Source organism: Oryza glaberrima, chromosome 6 (assembly GCF_000147395.1).
Source record: "Oryza glaberrima chromosome 6, OglaRS2, whole genome shotgun sequence".
NCBI lineage: Eukaryota > Viridiplantae > Streptophyta > Magnoliopsida > Poales > Poaceae > Oryza > Oryza glaberrima.
The window spans coordinates 12299703-12326844 of record NC_068331.1 but is presented as its reverse complement, the minus strand read 5'-3'; the positions used below and the strand labels follow the sequence as shown (position 1 = coordinate 12326844).

The window sequence follows — 27142 nt, the reverse complement described above, 5'->3', positions numbered from 1 at the left end:
ATATAGCCGTGGATGGGGGGAAAGTCAGACTTAATTTGTGGGGTCATGGAAAGATTTGCCTGATTAATTAGCACTGCAAATTAAAGTCTGATCTAATGTAATTGTAATCTTATGCAAATGGGTCTTTTTTACCTCTAAAAGTTGGCTCAAGTGTATCCACGCGGTAAATTGACGTAAATAAGATGATAGAGATAGCGGTAGGAGAGTCTAATTGGATCATGAACATCGTTATAGCAGTGGCGGTGGTGATAAGTCTTTCATTTGTGGTAGCGACATTTCGATTTTCTTTTCAAATTACTCCCTCCGTTTCACAATGTAAGTCATTCTAGCATTTCCCATATTTATATTGATGTTAATGAATCTAGACATATATATCTATCTAAATTCATTAACATTAATATGAATGTGGGAAATGCTAGAATGACTTACATTGTGAAACGGAGGAAGTATGTAGTAATGAAACATGAAATTTGGAAACAACTTTTGAGGATTTTACTTGTAATGAAAGAACACCATTTTATATATAATTATGTGATTTAATTGGAGTCAACTGTTTTTATATATAAAACCATGCATGTGTCGACGTACTAGACGTATGCTCATTTTGTTTATACTCATACAACTTTAAAAAATGTGGTCCATGTCGATTTCATGTCTCTAGGCATGGACGGAGCATACATGGAGGTGGAGCAATTTTTTTACTGTATCTAAGCCAAGCTCGATCAATATAGTGTCGAAGTAAAATATCATTAATAAAGACATCTTTTGCTTCTTGGAGTTTAACCTAAAAAATGGGCTTTTGGGTGAACCGGAAGCTACATAAACTGAACAAGGTCCAGAACAGATCATAAGCACAAGGAGAGGTCCAGAAGAGATCATAAGCACAAGGAGTCAAGGACTTGCCTTTTCCACTATTAAAACTTAACTGTTGGTTTGTTGCGGCTCAAAATGCTTTGGCCTCGGGGAGCCTACATGGTGAGAGCCTCAGAGGAATGATTAAAATATTTTGCTCTTTTAGTCAATTTTCTTCATGAAACTTAATAATGAAGATAGAATAGAATAATACTATAGATATTTTGACCAAACAATCATGATACTACTGATTTAATACGTTGTATCACAAAACTATAAATTTAATATTAAATTTATTATAAAACTATTGATTTATGACACACCGACTTAAATACGTAGTTTTGGAATAGTTTGATAAGGATATGTAGTTTGCCAAATTTACTCTATGATATACTCTGCACCAATGCAGATCCTATAACCATGTTATGGCAAAACTAAATTTAGTGGCAGTTTTATATACTACAAAACTAAAAAACAAAAACTGAACATAAGACAAGGATCAACCTTGTAACTAAATTCAAATTTTTCATGTTCCGTGTTAAATCTATAGTTTCGCAAAACAAAGCTTTAGTGCACATAACAGTTTTATCAAATATATGCAGTTTTGTGAAAATTCACTCATAAAGTTTATATTATATCCAATGTTTTTCTCTACGACAAATTTAAATCTCATGATAATTTCAAATATATTAAACCAGCACTCATTTTTCCATATACGGAGCACCAAAATATAAATAGCTTTAGAAGATCGATCTACTGGACGCACGGACCTTAACATGACATCTATTTGTTGACGGAGGGAGTCCGTACTAAGACTCTGCACGGCGATAACTGTACAAACAAATTAATGCACTGTCACTCGGAAAATACCATCAAGTTAATTGACTAACGAATTATTGATCACGTTGCTGTTTATTAATTCCTCGATGTACGGCCCCCATGGCGGCTGACCTGTGGCGGCCATTTTTCGCCCGTCATTGAATCACGACCAATATTTTGATAACATCTCTAGTGAGAGACTTTTTAATCCTAGAGATAGGGTTTCCCTTCATTTTTCCTCGTGTCCTTAAAATTTTTTTAGCAAGATAAATTAATATATGATATATCACTTCACAACATGCAAGTTTAAATTTATCTTTCACAATTAAAACAACAAATTTAAATATAAAGTGTTTCAGTTAAATCTATTATTATTATTAAACTTGTAAAGATCGAATTTGAAGAACGATATATCGTATATTATATTTTATAACATTTAGATGGTATATAATAACGAGTTAACGTCCTCTCGAGATATTAGTGTTTATTTATGATCCGATAAATATATTACATCGATCCATATCTCTCGTGTCGATGGGCAATCGGCCACGCATGGCCATGAATGGCCAGATATATATACGTCAGCTGCGTTTTTATGCAGTTCTGACGCGCGTAAATACGACCCTTTTGAAGAGCAAGAAGCCGTCAACAAAACGGTGAAGGCCTAAAACCCATAAGAAATCTGAACATGCTTCGCTTCTTCGTCCTTCGTTTTCATTTTTTCGAGTACATGGAATTAATACATGCACGCGTCTCTTGACGGAGCTAGCAGTCGACCACTTTTTTCAGACATCGACGGTACATTGGAGGCACAATGACAGAGAGCTAGGTGAACGTCCGGCCTGCTTGAGAACAGTTTTCGCCGTTACATGCATCACATGAGTATGTTAGGCCCTGTTTCGAGAGCTCAAGATTAGGGGAGAAAAGAGAGATGGTAAGAAGCTGGATTTTCTAACTTCTTTTGACTTCTATAACTACGTACTGTCAGAATATGAATAAGAATCTGGATTGTTAATTATTTGAGAGAGCTTAAAATTCTGAAAAAAACTGCAGCTACTATAAAAGTTTTCCACCAAACGAAACCATATATATACTCATTAGTACGTTCAACAAACACATAAACTCCGAGGGATAAATGCCAGAGCCAAATCTCTAACCTTATTAAAATCCTAGTAAAACTATGATAATACTTATTATCATCATGATTTTAAACTTTGCTAGATGAAATCATATCTTATGCTTACCTCGATTGTCTCGATAGAAATTAACTAGTCGGCTTACATTTCTGTCGCTTTCTGGTATTGCTTGGACCAATGGAACTCCTAATTAGGATATGGCATTATGGTTTGCGGCGTGCATCAGGCTTAACCAGGAACAGTCTTGATCAGTGATGTCATTTGACATTTGGGAGAGTTGATTTTCAATTCTGTGCACATCAGAGACCTGACCAAATCGTTTCACCCCCTGAGGTAAGAAAAGAGGCTGGGTCATTTTATCTTAGAGAAAGAAATTAAAGAGACCAAATCTATGAGTTGTTGGACACGGGGTTCAGGTAAGAAATCGTGCGATATGTATTGCTCCAGATAAGTTTGGAGTTCCATTTTATCTGTCAAGTTGATATCTTTGAATCTTAATGAAGTATCCTACCAACCTGAACTTCAGTTAGCTCGCAAGTGATGCAGGCCTGTCTGCTGGTGAACTGAAAACCCACAAAAATGTCATGTGTTAATTCTGAAAAAAAAATCGAGGAACAGGCAGAGAGCTCATGCAATTTCACTATAGAAGAAGAGAGTTGATCTAATTTATAAGAAAAACCGAATCCAAAAACCTCAAAACGGCACGGTTAATTAAAGGAAAACCGGACACACTGAACTAAAGAACAGCAGTTCAACAAGGGAAAAACTCTTAAAAACAAAGCCTTCGAAGTACACACCGACAGAACGACGACATCGCCCGATCCAAATGAATCTAAGGTTTTCAACCTGATAATAATTCTGAAAATTGATTGGTTACAAAATTATGAATTCATTAGCAATGCAAGGATCTAATGTAACTGAGAGTTAGTATGTAAATTGATGATTTGCTTGTAAGGAAAATTATTTCTCAGTTCAGGGTATGCTTAGGTAGTTTCTGCTTCTGCATGAAACAAGATGTGTATTTGTTTCAAGCCATTTTGTCCAAGAAAACAAGATGTGTCTTGTTTGTGAGACATCCATAGACATAAACCTCATAAATTGCGAAGTCCATTCCCTTACTTTCATACTTATGCTTGCTGTTGAATTAGTTGGTCCAACTATTTCAGTCAGGATGAAATCCGTTGAATGGATGCACTGAAAAGACAAACAAAATGCTCCATCCATCAGAGTAGGTTGTCTCAACATTTCAAGTCAAAATTCAGCAGCTGGGAGCATCACGCATAATCTCAGGATTTCCTAGTCAAGGCAGTCAATTACAAAACACGACGGTCATTACCCGCTTCAGTTAGGTGATAACCAACATCTCTTTACTAATTATGTATCTCACCAAACACGTGCATCATTGCATGCTTAGGAGTTAGGATCACACGCTCTCTGAATCTTCTTCAGTCACCACCACCAAATTCTACTTCTGCTAAGGAAAGAAAAAAGGAGCCCTACCTACCAACAAAGATTCCATTGCCATCTTTTGTCGGAGATCATCTTCAGGAACATGGCAAGTTACTTGATGTCAATATCAAATTGGGGCAGATCCCCTGCTTCATGGAAGAAATGGTTTCTTTTTTCTCATCACTGCCTCTGAGAAATTCTACTTGGAAAATATTTTATGGCTTGGGATGCAAATAAACAGATAATTGCTGCATCTAGGAGGTGGTGCTTTGCAAGAATATGATTTTTTTTAGTACATCCTCGTTGAGTCTTCAGTCATAACCACCAACATCTACTTCTGCTAAAAAAGGAGAAAAAACAGAGCCCAACCTACTTGATATCATGTGTTGGTTATACAGGAAATGGGGCAGATCCCCTGCTTCATGGAACTATGGAAGAAAGAATTTCTTTTTCTCCACACTGCCTAACAGAAATTCTAGTTGCAAGTATTTTATGGTTTGCATACAAGAAAAAAGGGCAGATAATTACTGCATCTAAGAAGTGCAGCTTTGAAAAAAGATTGTGCTCCGTTACTGGGGAGACGATTTTGATCGGGGATGTTCCCTCGTATACCTTTTTATTTTAAATTTAATGCAAACAGTTATAAAAAAAATCTATAATATAGAGTATAATGGTATATATCTATCAGTTCACAAAAATTAAGTTTAAATTCAACCTACACATAGAGAAATAAAAAGATAAATTCGAATGTGAACAATACGTTACTATTCATACGTTGCATTTGTTTTTTTATATCTTGATGTGCGAGTTGAGTGTGGTATATATATATGTTGTATGATTGGTATATATATATATATGTTGTGAAGGAGATAAGGAGGAAGAGAGGATTACAATAGTCTTGAGAATTTCTGTTACTTCTTCCGTATGATGTTGTATATTTAAATATACGACGCTGTTGATTTTCGGCTGCCTATATGATTAGCACACCATAAGATGATTATTGAAAGAAAATGAAAAAGGTATCGAGTGGCAAGGGCACTGGCATCCGATCTCTGAAAGCAGATTTCGGCACATACGGGCGTACCGTGAATAGTTTGACTTGCTTTTGGCAAACATGTGCTTAGTTCATATCTGCTGCTCTGCCTAACTTGCGATGAAAGAGTGTAATGTCTAAAATGACGGCTGCGTACGGCTTGGTGATCGGTCTTTAGCTTTTCTCCTACTTAGCAGCCGGCTGTTCTTCGCAACGTTTCTGGATTTATGAAGGCTAGAATGAAGAAGGAAAAAGTGAAAAGGGAGTCCTGATAAAAACAGTAGCGGGATTTTGCTCATTTTTCAATAACTAACCAAAAACCCGTGCGTTGCAACGAAGTATTGAAAATAGCAAAATTAAGTCCTTGTTGAAAAAATATATTTTTATTTGGTTGAAACACAACCTTTCATAAAAAAAATATCATGCTTAGAAAATTAAAGATTTGCAATCTATATACTACAAATGACTCCCAAAATTCTAATATCATGGCCCACATGTTAGTGATGGTGGTGGTGGCAGACTCGTCACCAACACCACTATTATCTTTTAATAGTAGTATATTTACCTTTGGTGCTAACCAGGACGCACACAGCCATATTTTGTTTAAGCATATTGGGTAATTTTGCTTATAGTGTAACAACTTTGACATCTTCCATGCACATTATTACTTTGTTTGAATGGAAATATAACAGCTATAGTTTGTGCGTAACGAATTTAACTCTATTTGGACCAATTGTTCAACATCCACAAATGAGATACCACCTAATATTGTGGCGTTCTTCAGAAGTTATGAAGTTGTCCCAAACTCCTACATGAATTGAATTGAGCCGATCGATCTTACAATGCAAGGAGACGCGAATGCAAGAAGGATGACAAATTCACACATCTTATACGGTATGGATCGACCACATCGTCAAATTTCCATTTCGTCATGAATAAGAAATGTTGTTACTAGCCTGCATCGCCCATAAAAAAACCGTTGTTCTTCTTCTACGTGCCTAGGCTGGCATGTTCGGTTTGGGCTGTCTCCATCGTGTAACTGCCGTGGAAATTGCATTGCAGGTGCAGGATGGTTTGACTCAAAAGCACAAGTAAAGGAGCAAGTCATGGTCATTAGGTCAGCTTGTAGTGTACTGGTATGAGTACTTGCAGTGGGGGACAATCGATTGACTGGTTGGATTTGGATGCCTCGCTGGATTTGTTTGGCCTGGTCAGGAGCTTTTATCTTCACCTTCGACATGGAAAGAATATAATGGCCATCCAAAAATGTGACCTGAAATACGCTCTCCATTATTGTCAGCTCGTCAACCTATAAGCCAGAATCATATTTGAATTCTATAACTCATTTTTAAATTTGTCTAGGTGTTTCTTTAATCGTTTTCTAATTCTTTAGAGTTGGCTTTCTTTTGTTACATCAATCATGTGTCATGAGTAATAAGAAAAAAAAATCTAAGCCAATCAGTATTAACTCAAAAGCAATAAAGAAAAGCTAGATGATATAAACCATAATTTGAACCCAGAAGAAAGTAATCAAAATTCACTTTTTTTAATTAAAGAAATGGATTAAACCAGTCTCTATATCCAAAACAGACATACATAGCCAAAATTCAGTTAGCCATGTTTAGTTCCAAACTTTGAACTCCAAAAAAAGGTCACATCAAACTTTTCTACACACACAAACTTCTAACTTTTCCGTCACATCGTTCTAATTTTAATTAAACTTTCAATTTTAACGTGAAACTAAATGCACCCTTAGCTTGGGGAACCTGACAGGGCATGAAGTATTTCAGACCACGAAAGGCATCGACGAAGGGCTCGCGGTCCATCGTAAAATGGACGGCTGCCCACATGACTTGAGAGCTAATCCTCCATGGTTGGCCGTTCTTGTGATGGAAATGGAAGGACTGTCCTTTGGCCAAGGAGTAACCATCGCGTCTCCACTTTTCAAGAAAGCTCTCATCAGTGTTGACCTGGGCCACTTAGTAAATGCCTCGACATGGCACTGTACCTAACAAACGATACGCAGCTTCTGACTTTATGCAGTACACCGTACAACTGTAGACTTCATGTTCTGCTTATTCAGACATACACATGTCGAGGATATAGAAAGCTGGTAATTTCCATGATGATTCCATCGAACGGTTTAACCTTGCTCCTCCGAATGCTGTATGCACGAGCTGCGACCCCTGCAGCAGAACGAATGAAAATGAGGATAAAACTTTTAAGAGGTTTAACAGAAAGGTTACCACAAAAGAGAATCAATTAAGGACTTCCTTTGGATGGTGGAACCTTAGGGCCCCTTTGAATTCACGCACGATTGGTAAAATAGAGTAACAGAGAAAACACAAGAATGACTGTTCGATTAGACCACAGAAAAATATAAGAATCGGATGAGAGAGATAAACTCGAATGATTTTTTTTCCAAGAAATTGAACCTCTTACTAGCTTTCCTCCAAAATCTCTATAGCATTGCTCATTCCATATTTCCATAGAAATTTTAAATGATAAGATATGATTCAATCATTTGTTTCAAAGGCCTTCATAAGAATTATTTCCATAGGATTGGAATCTTCTAAAATTCCTACACTGTTCCTATGAATCAAAGGGACACTTACAATGATTTTTGGAGGAATTGAGCATAATCCTGTAAAATTCCTACAACAGATGTGGGTACATTTGGAAGATGATATAACTCGGAATGATCCTGAATGGCTGAACATGCTACAGTGTAAAATTTTTCCAGAAACAATCCGTATCCTCATTGATTCACTTACCTTTTTTCTTCTATATTACTAATAACCACCATGTGAAATATGGCGCAATGTCAGGATGGATGCTTCACAACTCACAAGAAGCACACAGGTGAGTAGACAGACGCCGCTGAAGGCAAACCGTGGCAGTTCATTATGTGCAGTGCCACCATGCTCTGGACATTAGTGAATGCAGCACCATATCTCAAATCAAGAAATCCATCTCGGAGAAAAGCAAAAAAGAGAAGTTCTGTGATTTTAACAGCTTCAAAAATGGAAGGGCATTGGCAAGTTACCATTTAGTATGCCATAGGCAGAGGTCCATTCATGTCGATTAAGGTACCGCCAATATTGTCACACATGTTAAGTATGGCCTGCAAAGACAGAGCAGCGTGTGTTGGAAATATTAAGCAATCATGTTTTGCACAGAAGGAAAACTGCTTCTCACAAGAACATGAGGAGACAAATTTCTAAGATCGCTCAGGCCATCTTTTTGAGCCATTCTACAATCAGTGTCGACCACATCAAATCACGAGCACATGATTAAAGGAAAGAATCATGTACACACAATAAAGCAGTTCATGTTATTTTCACCCTGCACAAACAACTCAATAAATACCTATAAATAATTGGTACATTTTCAAGTTTTCAGAAAGAATATCTACTATGTGAAAACAAGAAACTACAATCTCATAAACGGTCAATAGTTTGGCATAGCACAAAAGATGATTTCTCAATGAAGGCTAGTGATGCAGAAGGATCAGGCTCTAATTAAGTAGTATGTTAGAACTAGTACTGGATCACAGCAATGTCTTGGTAATTCTAGCATATATGCAAAACTGCCAGAGCAGCCTATTTATAGTAAAATAAATGTTCTGCTAAAGCAATGAAAGATAGCGATTAGCGAGAATAGAGATCTGCAAGCACCAAATGGTGCTTTAAACTAATCTAGGCAAGCACGCAATACAGCAGTAGATAAATTTGATCTACTTCAGATATCAAAATTCAGCAGATACTACCGACTTTGTTGTTTTATCTGATGCTGTTCTCATATATATCAAGCAGAAGTTAATAATCTATGGATGCAAAAAGTTTCACAAACAGAAATTATCCTCTTATTTAAAGATGAGAATTCTCTGTAAAAAGTTGATGAATTACCACAAAAGGGCATGTCAGGGTAGCACAAATTTCAATATATTGGGAATATTATAAGAACCACAAAACAAATTTCAAGCATGTTGTTAACAACGAAACAAATAACAGAGGCAAGCAAGTTCGAAATCACTGCAATCCAAAATCATTTGATATTTAGGAAGTACTGAAGCATACAAAATAAATCTTTGTGCCACACTGTGTTTCCGTGCGAAATCTATATTGCAGCTAAGATCTGTAATAATGAACAATTTATCTCCAATAACACTATTCCTCAGGTAAGTACTTACATCTTACAATAACTAGTTACATCCATATAGATATTCAGAATAATTCTTGCACATGAGCAGTTCTTCCACTAACATTTTGAAATATTAAGTAAAAATATGAGGATCTGATCATGAAGACCCATGTCTCTGGTATCCAAAAACAAATGTATGAAGACCCATGTCAATGAAAAAGAGACACTGTATAGTTATCTCTGAAACCAAGAATGCTGGAGAAGCCATAGCTATACTCCTAAAATGCTGTCATAATGAATTGGCCATACAAAGCACAAGGTGTAGTTCTTTTATAGTACTATGAACTAAGAAATTCAGTTATATATTTCAGGTTCTGACACGTTGTCACGTTCCAAGGCAAAAAGAGCAACTAGAAGGTTCAGGAATGCTCCTCGCATCACTGGCTCACTGAGTCACTGTCTGCAACCAGTCCAATGTAAAATCCTGTAAACCATGAGTAAGAAATTTACCATTGATAGGAATTACATAAGTAACTAAGGGATAAAACCTTTCAGAATTTCAAATAGGTAAAACAACAAGCTCTAAAAACACTTCACTTGTATGATTTTCGACCATCAGCAAGACGGAATCCAGGGCAATGCAACTGAAGCACCCACATGTCTTTCTTTGGAATATAGTAACTGACAAAAAAGGTGAGAAACAGTGCACAGGTCTGAGGAAAGAAATGCATGGATTAAGGCGAAACGTTTGAATCCAAACTACAGGGCATTACTTATGCTGATTGAATGAGGCAGAATAAACAAAAATAGATAACTTACTTGTAGGATGAAATCCAGAATATGATAAAACCCATACTGCCAAAGTGCAACTCCTGCAAAAACATATGAATAATGATAATATATTTGCCACCTTTGTTTACCCATTCCAATCAATTGGCATGTCAAAATAAGCTGAAGGCACCATATCTTGCAGTAGAGAATTGACAAGAAAATTACAAAGCCTACTATAACAAAAGCATGGACATTACAAAGTTGTTACACATAGAACTAACTTATATTTTACAAATTTATTTGGTAGACAAAACAAATAATAGTTGTGCTGAATTTTTTAACATGATATTTTTGTTATAACTCCCAAGCAACCCGTTTCTTCTATGAAGAAGGGATATAAATCATAAAGTAGGCGGCGAGGCCAATCAGAGAGAGAAAAAAGTGACAGACTCATAAAGTTCCACCAAAGGCATTCCCATACAGCAATGTATACACTTTACACCATTTAGATCAGGACAAAAGGGAAGTTCGATGCTCAACGACAAGCACAATGGTGTATAGAAATCAATTTATTTAGTCAAAATCTTGTTAGAAATGAATGAGTCAGTGTTACAAATTACAACTTACAACAAATGGAGTGTCAAGAACCTCCAGTATGTGAGCTCCATGCTCCTTTGGTATCAAGAATGAAAAATCATAAAGGAAGAAATCATCAAGGCCCCCAAATCTCATCCCAACATTTGTCAATCACTCTCCAAACCTTCTTCCTCCGACAAACATCTCTGACCACAATCTCCCAAATGGGAGCCTCTGGCACAATGTACTTAGCCAGCATTACCATTAAAACCTCTCCAGCTGCCATATTCCTTCTTCTGTCGCATAGCCTCACAACCAGGCCTTCCAAGAACTCCCTCCCCTTCCTCTCTCCAGCTCCAAACTCCCTCAAGAAAATATTGCATGTCACCGTGTCTGGATCACACCCCTGGTCAAGCATCCTGTTCAGCAAGTCCATTGCCCGTGGGAGGTCCTTGGCCAGGAGCAGCCCATCCAGCAGGACATTATAACTGATGACATCTGGATCAGCATGACCACTTGCCAGCATGTCATAAAATAATCGAAGACCACCATCCACCATTCCGGAAACACATAAGCCCTTGATCATTGAAGTATAAGCAATTGTGTCAGGTGCACAGCCACGGTCAAGCATGTGCTTCCAGACCATCATAGCATCCTTCAATCTCCCTACATTGCAGAGTCCATTGATCAATATGCTGTAACTAACAGCATTTGGCACGCACCCAGCCCCTATCATCTCCTCCCAGACAGAAAGAGCCCGAGACGTATCTCCAATTTTGAAATATCCTTGAATCATCGACCCATAAGTAATGATATTTGGCGCACATTTTGAATCAATCATCTCTCGAAATAACAATTCAGCCTCCGTCATCTTCCCAAAATTGGCAAGGCCACCAATCATTGCTGAATATAAAACAACATTTGGCCTTACCGGACTTGCCACCATCGCCTCCCACACCTTCAACGCACAGTCAATTTCCCCAGACTTGCAAAATCCTGTTATGACAGTTGAGTACACAAATTCATTCCGTGCAAGACCGTTCCTCTCCATCTCCTCCGCGACCTTCCACGCATCCTTCACTCTCCCGCATCTCACCAGTCCATCCACCACTGCCCCGTACGTCATCACCCCTGGCACCACCCCCTCCCTCTCCATCCTTCTCATCACCCCCATTGCCGCCCCGGCCCTCCCGCACACCAACAGACCATGCACCAACACATTGTATGTCGCGGCGGTCGGCACACACCCCTTCAGCTGCATAAACCCAAACAGCTTGGCTGCTCCCTTGACATCCCCGGCTCGCAGCATCGCCCTCAGAACGGGGTTAAACGCCTCGGCCGCAACCACCCCATCCGCCACCATCTCGTGCACCAGCGCCACCGCGTCATCCACCCGGCCGGCATCTGCGAGTGCGGACACCACTGTCGAGTAGGTGAACTTATCCGGCGCGAGATCCCACCCCGGGATGATCTCGTGGAGGATCCGCAGCGCGACGTCGAGGTAGCGGCGGGGATCCCTCGGGACGAGAGAGGAGCAGACGCACTTGAGGAGGAGGTTGAAGGAGAGCAGCGTGGGCGCGAGGCGGCCGGGGAAGCGGCGGAGGGAGCGGGAGAAGAAGGGCGGGAGCAGGTGCGGCGGGAGCGGGAAGCGGAGGAGCGCGGAGTTGAAGGAGTGGTGGGTGACGGCGGCCGGGTGGAGCGGGGCGAGGAAGAGGCGGAGCGCGAGGAGGGGGCCCCCGCCCCCGCCCCCCCGGGAGCGGGAGAGGGCGGCGACGAGGTGGGGGAAGAGGTGCGGCGAGGCGTCGTGGGGAAGGCGGCGGAGGAAGGCGAGCACGGTGGACGCGGAGGGGACCGGGTCGTCGGCGGCGGCGAGCCCCCGCGCGACGGTGAGGAGGGTGGGCGCGCCGGCGCGCGGGAAGAGATCCGCGGAGAGGGGGGAGTCGTCGTCGTCGTCATCGGAGGAGGAGGAGACGAAGGGTTCGGAGCGGGAGAGGCGGGCGGCGGCGGGGAGGGGTGGGTCGGGGAGGCGGCGGCGGCGGAGGGGGAGAGGAGGGGGCATAGAGGGGGGAGGAGAAGCATGGCGGAGAGAGGAAAGCGGCGGGGCGGGGTTTAGGGGACGAGGAGGGGCATTTGGGGATTTTTGGCAAAAATCTCGCTCTAGGGTTTATCGGAGAGGACGATGGCACTGCCCAGTGCCCACTGCAACTCCGCAAGTGCAAAACTTTTGGTATAACAATGAGATTCGTTTGGTTTTTTTTTTTGTCATTAATGGTGTTCGAAAATCAAAATTCATCTCAAATCACAGGCACCCTAGCCGTCGAAATGAATTACAATCTTTTTAAAGCCATTGTGTAATTTCAAACCATTCTCATTGCATCTTTACCGAGCGCGTCGATTTTTAATATTATAATCGAGAGAAAGCACAATCTAAACATGATTCCAATCTTAGGATTTCAATTATAACTTACGAATGTTGCATGTTAATATGAGTAAAAATCTTGTGAGATTAGAAATTTACACATAAAACAATATTTTTTTGACCTTGCGCCTTCCCTTCACGCGCACATGCCACCCAACGGCTGCCATACCTGCTGCTTCAATCCCATCCACCAGCAGTTAAGAAAAAAGTGAAGAGAAAATCAATCATCAGTCTTTACATCTCCCGATCAATGCGAGCATTGGCCATTTAATCCTATATTATTTACTCTTTTCATCCACCATGAATTTAATCATTCGTTGATCATCAACAACGAAACATAAGCGCATGCCAAGCAAGGTTCTCCAGACCATTTTTGGGAGAGTTACCGCCAGCCCACGGTTTCACGGTTACTGTGAAAACTGTGCGGTTACCACGAGGTATACCGATGTTTCAAAAACTGGACCGTCCGTGAGGGAAGCCAGTGTTTAGGGTGAGGTAGCGGAATTGTTACTCTTAGGTGTTTAGTGGCACCAAACTGTATCATGTAGATAAAGTTGTATAACCTCTATAGGGCGTCAATCCATTCGAATAGCCGCGTCTTCGGTTATGGACATACTCGGGATTTCACATGAGAGATAGATTTGTGAATTTTTTTTTTGGAGTGATCTGTGTGTGCAGGATAAATTAATATGTTGGGTTTGTTGGATTTTATCTAAATTTCATAACTTAGTTTATGTATTTACTTTCTGGTATTTAAATTCTATTTTTACTGCCCTCGTATTATAAGTTTGTAGTAATAAAATGCAATTTATGCAAAATGATCCTTAGCCTTTCTTTGTTCTATCATATAGTGGATTGTTCCGTACACTTGTTCAGTACTTTATATACTCACCTCTCGTATTGTCTCGTCAGTTGTAGAGGAGGCTTATCCTCTGTTCTCAGAGAAAGGCCATGTTTAGTTGCTTTTCAAATTTCGTTTTTATGTATAAGGACACACATTTGAAGTATTAAATAAAATAAATTATAGATTCCACATGTAAAACTGTGAGACGAATCTATTAAGCCTAATTAATCCGTCATAAGCAAATGTTTACTGTAGTACCATATTATTAAATCATAACGTAATTAGGCTTAAAAGATCCGTCTCGCAATTTACATGCAAACTATGCAATTAGTTTTTTTAGCACATGTTTACTTTAGTGCCACATATGCTAATCATGGATTAATTAGGCTCAATAGATTCGTCTCGTGAATTAGTCCAGGTTATGAAATGGGTTTTGTCATTAATCGATGTTTAATGCTTCTAATTAGTGTCCAAACATCCGATGTGACCGGGACTAAAATTTAGTCTCGGGATTCAAACACCACCAAAATCACAGGCACCCCTAGCCGTCGAAATGAATTGCCGTCGTTTTTAAGTCATCGTGTATGGTTTGAAAATTTTGAACATGAAATTTTAAACCATTTCCATTGCATCTTTAATGAGCACGTTGATTCTTAATATTACAATTGAGAGGAAGCACAATAACGTGATTTTAGGATTTCAATTATGACTTACGAATGTTGCACATATATATGTTAAGATTAACTAGAAAGATAGCACGCGTGAAATGTAAAGTCGGATAAGCTTGACTAACTTGTAAGATGGAATATCGACTAGATGACACATTTCATGCTTGAAAAAGTACAATTTCTTTATAAATTTTCTCCATCTATATTGCTCAGATATTATTTTACATGATATTTGTAAGGTTTGAACTATATAATATTTAATTTATTACTATAAACAATTATCAGTAATTCTTCATTTTCTAGAAAAAAACTTGTCAATAAATTCGTAGGAGACATACATATTGTACAACTCGCTTCCTATTATATGTGATCTATAGTGTTTTTTCTAAAAAAAGACCAGTCAACATGAGTCCTAAATTTAAAGTTAATAGTAGCATATATGAGTTTTTAACCAATTATGTGTTTTATATATGCAATAATACATTGAGAAATTCATAATGCCATGATATATAGCATAGATGGAAGGTCATTAACATCTAATCACTTAAACATGGTTATGGCAATGGAACATACACTTTGGTTGTTCCAATTTGTGAAAAGTAATAACTATTTTTTACAAATTTATTGTATTCTGCTCAATTGATTTAATTCAATCCATATTGACATTTTTCTATTTTTCTAATTTACTTCATACAACTCTTATTTTATTTTATGTTCCATTATGGATCATGAATTGTTGGTTTAATTATTTAATAGAGCAACAATTAGATTAGAAATTAGATGTATAGCTTAAAAATATGGGTTTTTCAATATTATTCATAGTTTGTCTTTTAATTTGATAGATAAAAGGTAGGAAGGGGGGAGGATTGGAGTGTGAAGATCCTGAGCCAAAGGGGACTTTATTCATTGTTGTGTGCATGCTCTGGGAAGGACGAGGTATTGGGGACTTTATTTTTCTGACTTTTTCTAAATAATAAGTAAAACCGATGATCACATGTTTCTCCCTGCATGTAGATTTGAATTAGTGTTATATATTTGTCAAGCGGTACCAAGTTGATCCTTTTTATCATGTGAAATTATTTAAAAAAATATTATAACATTATGATATGCCCCAGCCCCCGTCACATGAACACACAAGACAATCAACTGACTTAGCCGCTAATGAGAGACAATCCGTACACCATTTCAAGGACCAATCACATGTAGCCGTGCAAATAAACTACAACAAGAGGTGAACTTGCTCCTAGCTGAAACATATTTCAATATTGACGACAATTATATACTGCATAAATCAAGAACTTTGTTATTACTTAGGTCTACACATGCACAAGACTTGTTGGGCATTGACGACGAGCTAGAAGATCAAAGTGATGATGGTTACATAAAGACGACGACCATTTACGTCATGCTGATTTTGGAGAACACTGTCTCCAAACATTTGCTCCAACTTTCAAGGGATGTGTGTTAACGACCAAATTTGGTAATCCAAGAATCGGATGTGGAGGAGGAATCGAGACGGAGTTCGAGATAGAGATTGTCCCGGAAACAGAGTGAGGATCGGCTGAAGTTCGAATCGGCTACGACTAAGATCGGCATAGTTCGAGTCGGACAGGGTTAACCGATTGAGCCGAATCCGACAATATGACACGTCATATGTTGTCGGGTTAGGTTAACGTGCTTCATGATGATTGCCACGCATGGATAGAGTCCTAAGAAAGCAATTGTATCTATTGATTAGGATATTTTATGTAATTTACTTAGAGATATGTTTGGGCAAAAGTCTGCCGCAAAGACTTATAGTATCTTAGAGTTTGTTAGAGATAAGAGTCGTGTCCGATATGGACATATTTTGTAATTCTCGGGTATAAATAGACCCGAGCCCCATGTAATCAAACTAACACACGTTCAATACAATCTCGGCGCATCGCCACCCTTTTACTTTCGTTTTGCTTCAACGAGTTCTTACTTTCGGGTTGAGCTGCATCGGTTTCGATCTTCAACAAGAGGTAAAACTTGTTATGGTGGCTTGCGTTCTCGGGATTAGTGCTGTACCAATCAGGCCCAAACTTTGGAAGTTGAGTTTTTTTTTGGGACGGAGAGAGTAGTTCCCAACTCCCTCCGACTCGTTTTCCGCACACATGCTTCCCAAACTGCTAAACGATGCGTTTTTTATAAAAAGTTTCTATACGAAAGTTGCTTAAAAATCATATTTTTTAAAAAAATAGCTAATACTTAATTAATCACATGCTAATGGACTGCTTCGTTTTCCATGCACAGGAGATGGATTCCCAACCCATTTCAACGAACCTAGCCTTAGTAATCATAGGCATTTTTGTAACTAGCTGATTCCGTGTGCTTTGCGATGGTAGAACAACGGCGCCATCTTCTTCAAGGCTCCTTCGCATCTTGACGGGAGATCCCATCAGTTGGACCCTGTTTAGATGGGACTAAAACTTTTAAGTCCCTATCACATCGGATGTTTGGACACTAATTATAAATATTAAACGTAGACTATTAATAAAACCCATCTATAATCTTGGACTAATTCGCGAGACGAATCTATTGAGCCTAATTAATCCATGATTAGTCTATGTGATGCTACAGTAAACATTCTCTAATTATGGATTAATTAGGCTTAAAAAATTTGTCTCGCGAATTAGCTTTTATTTATGTAATTAGTTTTGTAAGTAGTCTATATTTAATACTCTAAATTAGTGTTTAAATACAGGGCCTAAAGTTAAATCCCTGGATCCAAACACCACCTTGGTCTAATAAACCAGAAAAAAAAAGCTAAAATTTGATTTTAAAGTTGATCGTTAGATATTTTTAACATAATTTTTTTAACGTTAACCTTTAAGTTGCTACGAATAAATATATAAAAATTTTATCAATAAAATAATTTTTACTTTCTAATAAACCGTTTTACCTTATTATAAAATAGGTGAGCCTTGGAAATTGTCTGCTGACCAAACGGCGCCATGCGTGCGCGGTGTACCTTCCGTCCGACATCTACAGTAATGATTCTACAGTACATGAAAGTGCACACGGGTCACCAACCTTTTTTTTCTTTACGCGACACCAACCTCAATTAGGACCTGTTTAGTTTGGCAAAAGAATTTACCAATACATGTCATATCTGATATATAAACACATATTTAAAATATTAAACATAGTTTAATAACAAAACAAATTACAGATTCTGCCAGGAAATCGCGAGATGAATTTATGAAGCCTAATTAATCCGTCATTAGCAAATGTTTATTGTAGCACCACATTGTCAAATTATGGCGCAATTAGGCTTAAAAGATTCGTCTCGCAATTTCCTGACAAACTGCGTAATTGTTTCTTTTCTACATTTAATACCTTAGACATGTGTCCAAACATTCAATGTGATAGCGTGAAAAATTATGTTTGGGAACTAAACCGGCCCTTACACGGTCCGAAACCTGCGCTGTCCAACTCAGCCTTACTTCCTCCGTCTCAAAATAACTCAACCTATTCTAGATTGTTCAGATTCGTTGTTTTAAAATATGTCACATCCCATATTAGGTTGATTTATTTTGGGAGAGATGGATTATTTTATAAAGCAGTGAGCAACTGAGCTTGTTCGGTTGTTCCTCTTGGAAAAAAAAAAACACAAGGGATCAAGATGAGTTAGCTACCAACCGCAGGAAGAAACACTGAAGAAATGTGTGTTCAACTCCCAACGATAGCTTAGCTCAAGCTAGCTAAGCCATGGCGGAGGGTGTTGTGGGCTCACTAATCGTCTAACTTGGGAATGCCCTGGCAAGTGAAGCAGTGGAGCTCGCGAAGTCGTTGCTCGGGCTGGAGGGATCAGCTCTGAAGCGCCTCTTCTCTGAGATCCGGGATGTGAAGGGGGAGCTGGAGAGCATCCGTGCCTTATTGCAGGCGGCCGAGCGGTTTAAAGACGCCGACGAGACGACCTCCGCGTTCGTGAAGCAAATCAGGAGGCTCGCCTTCGGCATCGAGGATGCCGTCGACGAGTTCACCTACCAGCTCGGCGAAGGAGGTGGAAGGATGCCATTCAAGCGGATGTGCAAGATCGGCACATGGTCTCGCTTGGCCGCAAACCTGCAGGACATCAAGGTCAGCCTGAAAAGCGCTGCCGAGAGGAGGATTAGGTATGATCTGAAGGGCGTCGTCGTGAGAGGCGTGAAGTCGGTGGTGGGAAGCAGCTCAAACTCAAACTGGAGATCAGACTCCGTGCACTTCAAGAGGGATGATGACCTCGTTGGTGTTGACAAGAACAGAGATTTGCTGATGAGATGGGTGCAAGATCAGCAGCAGCGGCACAGGATAGTCAGTGTGTGGGGGATGGGCGGAATTGGCAAGACGGCACTGGTTGCAAATGTTTACAATGCTGTCAAGGATGACTTTGACACCTGTGCTTGGATCACCGTGTCACAGAGCTATGACGCGGATGATCTGCTAAGAACAACTGTTCAAGAGTTTCGCAAGAACGACCGGAAGAAAGATTTCCCAGATGATGAAGGTGCATCAAGCTACAGAAGGCTAGTCGAGACGATTCGCTCTTACCTTGAGAACAAAAGGTATGTCCTTGTTCTAGATGATGTGTGGAGTACGAATGTTTGGTTTGATAGCAAGGATGCATTTGGTGGTGCCAATATTATTGGACGAATAATTCTTACATCAAGGAATTATGATGTGGCATTGCTTGCACCTGAGACGAACATAATTAATTTGCAGCCATTGGTAAAGTCCCATGCATGGGATTTATTCTGTAAAGAGGCATTCTGGAAGAATGGAAATAGGGATTGTCCACCAGAATTGCTCCAATTGGCACAAAATTTTGTTGACAAGTGCCATGGCTTGCCAATTGCGATCATATGCATTGGGCGCCTTCTGTCATTTCAAGGCTCGACACATTCAGACTGGGAGAAGGTGCACAAAAATCTTGAGATGCAACTTACCAACAATTCTGTCATGGACATGATGAACATAATCTTGAAGATCAGCTTGGCAGACCTACCGCACAATATCAAGAACCGCTTTCTGTACTGCTCCATGTTTCCTGAAGCTTTTGTTATGAAGACAAAGTCGCTGGTGCGGCTCTGGGTCGCTGAGGGATTTATCGATGAAACAGAGCAGAAATCACCTGAGGAAACAGCAGAGGATTACTTGACTGAACTTGTCAACCGATGCCTATTATTGGTGATGAAGAGGAATGAATCTGGATGTGTCAAGGAATTCCAAATGCACGATGTCCTTCGAGTTCTTGCCCTTTCCAAGGCACGCGAACAACAATTCTGCATTGCCTTTAACCATTCAAGCACCCATCTTATTGGAGAAGCACGGCGTTTATCAGTTCAAAGAGGGGATATTGCACAAATTGCAGGCCACGCACCGCATTTCCGCTCCTTGCTACTTTTAAAGAATTCAACAACTTTTACTTCACTGACAACAATATCAAGATCTGCTAAGTTGTTATCTGTTTTGGATCTCATGGATAGTTCAATTGATAGGTTACCAAAGGAGGTGTTTGGCTTGTTCAATTTGCGCTTTCTGGGTCTCAGGCGAACTAAAATCACCAAGCTTCCGCGATCCATCGGAAGGCTTAAAATCTCCTTGTGTTGGATGCCTTTAAGGGTAAAATTGTGAAGCTACCATTAGAGATCACAAAGCTTCATAAGCTAACACATCTGATTGTCACCTCAAAACCAGTGGTAGGTTCTCTGCAATTTGTTCCTTCCATTGGTGTGCCAGCACCTGTCGGTATTTGTTCCTTAACAAGCCTGCGAACATTGCTGATGATGGAAGCTAGCTTTGAATTGGTTCATCACCTAGGTGCTCTCGTACAGTTGAGAACATTCCGAATCAGCAAGGTGCAAAGTTGCCATTGTGAACATCTGTTCTTGGCCATCACCAATATGATTCATCTTACCCGACTCGGGATCCAGGCAGATAGCAGCCAAGAAGTGTTGAATCTTGAAGCACTTCGACCCCCTCCATTACTTCAGAAGCTGTACTTGAAAGGTACATTGTCTAAGGAATCACTGCCTCACTTCATGTCACTGAGTAATCTGAATAACCTCGGGTCTCTGCGTCTTGTGGGATCAAGGCTTGACAGAGATACATTCCTTAATCTTGAGAGGTTACCACATTTGGTGAAGTTACAACTCTATGATGCTTATGATGGGAAGAACATATACTTCCATGAGAACTCATTTCCCAAGCTCAGGGAGCTCAGTATACGAGGTGCACCACACCTGAATGAAATCGAGATGAAAAGAGGAGCTGTGGCAAGCCTAACTGACCTCAAGCTCTTGGTCTGTCCAAACCTAAAGCAGTTGCCCTACGGTATCTAACATGTCAGGACTCTTGAGGAGCTCACTCTGGACCGTGCTGCAGAAGAGCTTGTGGGCAGGGTCCGACAGAAGACAGAGACGGTGATTTCTCACGTCCATCGTGTTTATGTCGGGTTCAGCAGAAATGGTGTATTGGCTGCAGAAAGGATCCAATAAGTTAGTCTCTACCAGGACAATATTCATTTTTTTCCCCGCAGCACATAAGCGATGCCCTTTTTTTTCTCTTTTACTTCCAACTGTATACTAGCCAAATAATCACGCTTTGCGCGACTTTGTATGCCTGTTTAAAAAGCTTGTATATGTGGATTGTTGCATATGCTAATGAGGCGAAGCAAATGTACGTGCCATAAATAATTTTGATCACAAAAGGTAGTAATATAGCGAAGGAAAAAAACAGCCTTTTGTTCTTCCTTAAAAAAAAGGAATGGATCTCTCTTTCTAATATGAAGTTGGCAAAACAAGTTCATACGAAAATTTGCAGGAACGTAAGTAACACATTTTTGCTGCAAAGCTTAACGGCCAAAACGGAGCAATAGATTAATACATGATTAATTAATTATTATCTTAAAAAACTTTAAAAATAGATTAATACGGTTTTTTAAAGCAACTTTTTTATAGAAAATTTTTGCAAAACACGTATAGTTAAGCAGTTTGAAAAGCGTGTGCACAGTAAACGAGATAGTGAGGTTGGAAACTTGGACTTGAGAACACAGTCAATCAGTAAATTCGGAGGTAACTTATAAACCTCGGAGCAAGGGTTGTGTCTACAGTTACGCCGGCCGAAGGCCAAAGGCTATGTGGAAGGAGCAGTACAGAAGTTCTTTCTGAATTTACAAGAAGAAATGATACTCCTGAGACCAAATTCCAGACTGAAAAAGGACGTGCCAAGATGGAGATGAGTGGATCATCCTTCTCCAGTGCACGAATTGCAATGCTGCGCCACTTATTCGTGATCAGGACTGAACTTTTCATAAGGAACATGCCCTCTCCTGTCACCGAGACGCCAACCGAACAGGCAGTACAATTATTATTTCCTCTCAAATTCGGCTGAACGACAGCTGGGAGTTGCTTGGCTGAAAAACCTTCCTACAACCCTTTCCTCCAATACCATCATCGCCTCTTTCGACCGAATGGCTGTCGGAGTTTTGTATTGACTCGCTGATGTGCCTCTAGACACAAAGAAATCCATCAGAGCATCAAACGCACCATGGCTAAGAATCCTTATCTCGAGCGCACTGATTGAGCCACGGTGCCTAATTTTTCGGTACATTTCATCGAAGCGGTCTTCCACTGCCAAGCAACACTTCTCCATGGCAGTTCGGTCGATGTCAATGGCAACATTGCTATCACAGGCATTGGTCAGCTCCCAGAAAAGGATATAGTGGCCAGGCAAAGTGGATATGTCTGCATATGCAGTGCTACCAACAAGCTTGTAGCCAAGAGGCCTGAGGTGGAACTTATCTGTTTCTGCAATGGCATTGAGAAGGTCCTCCTCACTTATCTTCTCGTAATCGATGCTTAGGATGCAATCATGCCGTCCTGAGAAGTGAAACAGTGCGTCGCGTTGTAGAAGCCACTCACAGTAAACAGGTCACCCACCCGGTACCTGTAAAGACCTATTATAAATGTACAAGTCACAAAGTCAAAATACAGGATGCTGTTTACCTGGGCTGATTCAGAATCCTATTTTTCTAAAATGTTGGAATCTACCCTTGTTCAATAATTTTGCTACAGGTCAGGTTTGCGTAATTTGCTGGTGGACATCACAAAAACGTGTCACAGCTGGACGACACTCCAAAAAACTGGTAATTTGCCGCAAGGACATCTTTAGCCCAATTGGAGAGAAAAATGACGAGCATGCCCCTGGAGCCACAAGCCTGTAACCTAGCGCTAGAGTGAAGATGAAATATGAGATATGCTTGGAATAATTGGATATTGAGAGTTGTATAATTTCCAAATTTTCACTTCAACAACAGGTTAGAAGCTTGTGGCCGTATGGGCATTCTCGTCTTCTTGAAGAGTTATCTCCCCAATTAGACTAGAAATGTCATCTAACAAATTACTATTTTTTAGGGTGTTCTTCAACGGTGGCACGTTTTTACGATGTCCACCAGCAAATTACACAAACTTTGACTGTCCTGTAGCAAAATTTGTCTTACAAATATAGGATATCATACAAGCAAAACAAAGCCAGGATGACACAAGCAAAATCCAATTAATACACCACTAGGACTACATATAAGTAATAGAACTTGAGGGGGAAACAATTAACAAAGAAAAAAAAAAACAATCTCATTTGGTGCACTTGATACATTCTACTGTTAATGGAGAATCTTGCTCTAAGGTTTTCTTGGTCCATTCTACTTATGATTGAGTTTTCAACTTTCAAGTGCTATCTTTTTCTTGTAACTTTAAACCTTGTTTTTGTATGCTCCTCCATTAATGAAGTTAATAGCAGACATTCTGCTATTCCGTAAAAAAATGTTAGGTTTTGCCTTTTCCATGGGATCTGAAGTAATTATTCAAAATTTGCATTGTTCCACTAAATGTGTGTCCTGAATATAATAAACGTATAGTAGCTGATATAACAAGTATAAAATTTCGGACTTCTCATTCACAAGCTAATTGAGGACTTAAATAGGTGTCATGGGTCTTGAAAGATGATTATCCAGATATCAATCAATTTACCTAACATTGGAGAGAACTGATTTTGAAAAATGCGATGAAACACAAATTATGATTGCAAGCATAGCTACAAGAAATCGATGAGAGCTTTCAATGATCAGATAGAAGATAAACCTAGCCATGTCTGAGAAAAAAAGGGATAAAAAGTAGCCCAACAGCTTACCTGCAAAGGTAGTGACAATCAACTCATAGCATCGACCAACTTTGACATCCACAAGGTCAACAACTTTTACCTCACCCAAATTGTCATCAAGCCTGGTAGTTCCTTGTACCTTTTCACCATTTTCATCCTTGACCTCCAAGAACTCAAAGTAAGCAATGTTTGGAAGCAATGCATATGACACATGGGATGGTGGATCAAGTGGCCTCAGATTTATCCTGGCAGTGCATTCTGTAGATGCATAGATCGGTGAGACCAACGGTAGCCCGCCACCATACACCTCAAGAATTGGAATGTGCTGCGACATTGAACCAGTCACAATGGTCCGGATATACCGTGCCCTAGGCCATAGCTTCCTGACTATCCCATCCCAAGGTTTCCTCGCACACTCGGATGCAATCTCATCGGCTAAAGCTGGGTCAGATCCTTGAAGATACTGTCCAGTGACCGCATCACGCAGAGGAGCATGCGTGATCCAGTCGCTGAGCTGCCCGCTCCGGATGTTGGAGCACATCTCCTCCCAGTGATTTTCCAAGAACTTGATCCCCCGAACCAACCCAGCGGCAAAGCTGGCACCAACACGGTCCACTCTGCATCGGTGAAGTAGGCCACAGAGCAACTGGCAGTACATGCTCTGCTCGCCATAGGGGCAGAGGATTGCCTCCAGGGGGCTTGTGCACTTATCAAACCCGCCAATGTCGCATTCCTGAAACTGTCTGCTGTGGTAGTAGGTAGTGAGAGCAGACTGGATGGGCAGGCCGGACAATGTCCGGTCACCGTGGAAGACGAACATGAGGTACATTCCCTCGCCACCACCGCCGTCGTCGTCTTCACCATGATCGGTGTGCAAGCTCCTAGTAGAAATGCACAAAATATAGTATATTAATTGAGCAAGTTAATTGCTACAGAAATTCAAGAATATGCCAGTTGATTAATGATGAGCAAAGCACCACAAGTCATGCTCTTACATGTTCCTCACGAGCGCCCGGACAGCATAGAAGAATACCTTCCTGTCGAGCTCCTCCGCGGTGGACGGCAACAGCTTCTGCTGCCCGCCGGACGTGCCGGAGCTGCCGCCGTTCGCATGGAAATTAGATGGCACCGTGAGTGAGGGCAAAGAGCTAGGGTTTATCCCAACTCGGAGCAACGCCGCCCCCGATTTGCGGAAATTTTACCTACTGCTGAGGCAGGTGATGGGGTCGGAGCAGAGGAGGGCAGAGGAGGGCTCGCCGCCGGACGCGACGCGGTCTACGTACGGCTTGACATCCTCGTAGCCGGACACGGGGACGCGCCTCTTGAATGCGTCTCGCACGTCGTCGTCGTCGCCGGCGGCGCCGCCCAGGAAGCGGCGGAGGTACTCGGTGCCGGAGTTCCGGGAGAGGATCTCGCGGAGGACGCGCCGCTGGATGCCGGCGGCGTCGGCGGTGAGGCGGTGGATGAGGTCGCGGCCGGCGCGGACGTCCGCCGGGTCGAACTCCGGCAGCAGGAGCGCCATTCCTGCTTGGTTGGTGAAGTTTCGGCTGGAGAATCACACCAACTGGTAACAGTAATTCATTTGAGAGAAATCAGAGAAAGGAAAGGGGAAAAGCACAGGGAGGAAGAGGGGAACTATCAGCTTTGTGAATAGTAGTATCGGATTTGACTTGCAGCTGGAAACAACATCACTCAGCTTTGGACTACTCGTAGCTCAGCACACTATCAGCTTAACCCCACACTAGTCAGTGGCCTACTCCATTTTGGTACAGGTCGGACGGCGTGGTGCTGCCCCTGAAGCAAGGGAGAGTGAAACACACCATAGAGCAAGGTTAATAATATTGACTTAAAAAAAATAGCCATATCATCTATAGTAAAAGTTTTACCTAATGTCTATATAATAGAAATTACTGTACCATAAATATTTTATCTTTTATGGACACATCATCTTTCCATGTCTTCCTCTCTCCTTCCTCTTACCTCTTCTCTTCCGATATGGATTGGATGCAGTGGACAACAACGGCGGTAGCTGCGAAGGTGGATAGCAGCTGCGGCGGAAGAGGACGATGGCAGCGGCGCATGCACGCGGTGGACGAGCTGTGGTGGAAGAACGCGCCGGCAGCGGCCGCGGTGGATAGGGGCCACGGTTGAGGCGGACATAGGCGACCAGGGTGGACGAGGAACGCAGCGACCGTGGAAGAGGGCGACGGCGACAGCAAGGGACTAGGGCGGTGGTGGCCACGACGGATGTAGGCGACGACAACTATGGCGGACGAGGGCGACGACCTGGTGGAGCGCGACGAAGACGACAGCCATGGCAGACGAGGGTGGCGGTGACCCTATGGAGTGCGACGGCGGCCATGGCAGACTAGGCCGGCAGCGGCGGCGACGACCGACGAGAATGGCTACTCAGTGGAGTTCGACAGTAGCCATGACATACAAGGCCAGCGGCGATGCCGCGGCGACGAACGAGGGCGACGACGGCAGTAACGGACGAGGATGGCGACTCAGTGGAGTGCGACAGTAGCCATGGCAGACGAGGCCAGTGGCGGTGGCACGGTGACGGACGAGGCCAGCGGCGGGCGATAGTGGCAGACGAGGACGGCAACACAATGGAGTGCGACGGCGGGAAAAGCGGGAGAAGGCGCGGCAAAAGCGCGGGAATGGCAGTAGCCGGGCTGACAACCATCCCAGACTCAGGGAGGAAGCGGGGCGACATGGACACAAGCGGAAGCGAGTACGTCACCTCGAAAAGTGTCAGAATCCACCCTCTCTTTAATTTTCTCCGATATTGTCAGAATGGTAGGCTAATCTGTTGTAGGGCTCAACCCATAGGCCATCTAATCATTCATCCACTTGTGTACTAGTCAATCTATCTATCTTTTTTTTCGATGGGGTGTGTAGTTGACCACAGGAGTTGGTTGAGCCACATAATATTTAGGTTTTATCCAATTTACTAGCTTATGAAGTCGCACATTCGCGCGATTTTAACCATTCTGATAATAAATTTTAAAAGAAGTTTTAAGAAATATATTTGTAGTTTAAAAAAAAGAAACATGTCTGTCTGGTGGACATTTCAAAAGAAGTAACAGAAATGATTGTGACTGGCTTTTTACGTGAAACGTTGTAATGCATCATTTATAATAGCATGAATGCTAAAAATTAATGGGATAAACAAACCTGTAAATTAAATTTGAACTTATTTTAGGATAAATAGGCATGTGAGTTTTCATCTCAGCTCTGTAGTACAGTTATAAATAATGATAG

At 41.3% G+C, this 27142-nt stretch overlaps 2 protein-coding genes and 1 pseudogene across 5 annotated transcripts; 1 reads left to right on the top strand and 2 right to left on the bottom strand.

Annotated features, from left to right (window-relative positions):
• Positions 1 to 6376: 6376 nt before the first annotated feature.
• On the bottom strand, positions 6377 to 12862 carry LOC127777456 (pentatricopeptide repeat-containing protein At4g20090-like). 4 transcript variants are annotated; one of them, XM_052304053.1, is made up of 5 exons: positions 10831 to 12862; positions 10252 to 10304; positions 10030 to 10113; positions 8336 to 9916; positions 6377 to 8215 (listed from the first exon to the last, which is right to left on the bottom strand). In XM_052304053.1, exon 1 carries the CDS (start codon positions 12836 to 12838, stop codon positions 10916 to 10918), a length of 1923 nt encoding a protein of 640 aa, XP_052160013.1. In that variant the 5' UTR covers positions 12839 to 12862; the 3' UTR covers positions 6377 to 8215; positions 8336 to 9916; positions 10030 to 10113; positions 10252 to 10304; positions 10831 to 10915. The 4 variants fall into 4 exon arrangements, with proteins under 4 accessions (XP_052160013.1, XP_052160011.1, XP_052160012.1 ...); XM_052304052.1 differs by having other exon boundaries at positions 6378 to 7475; positions 8064 to 8215; positions 8336 to 10113; XM_052304054.1 differs by having other exon boundaries at positions 6379 to 8215; positions 8336 to 8413; positions 9812 to 10113.
• A 5480-nt stretch (positions 12863 to 18342) lies between these two features.
• LOC127775789 (disease resistance protein RPM1-like) lies at positions 18343 to 21530 on the top strand (annotated as a pseudogene).
• Positions 21531 to 21708: 178 nt separating this feature from the next.
• Positions 21709 to 25579, bottom strand: LOC127778087 (probable indole-3-acetic acid-amido synthetase GH3.7). The gene is given in 5 exon segments (XM_052304739.1): positions 21709 to 22614; positions 22617 to 22673; positions 23906 to 24756; positions 24871 to 24972; positions 25078 to 25579. Coding segments are annotated over 5 exon segments (1860 nt in total). The 5' UTR covers positions 25398 to 25579; the 3' UTR covers positions 21709 to 22084.
• Positions 25580 to 27142: the final 1563 nt, after the last annotated feature.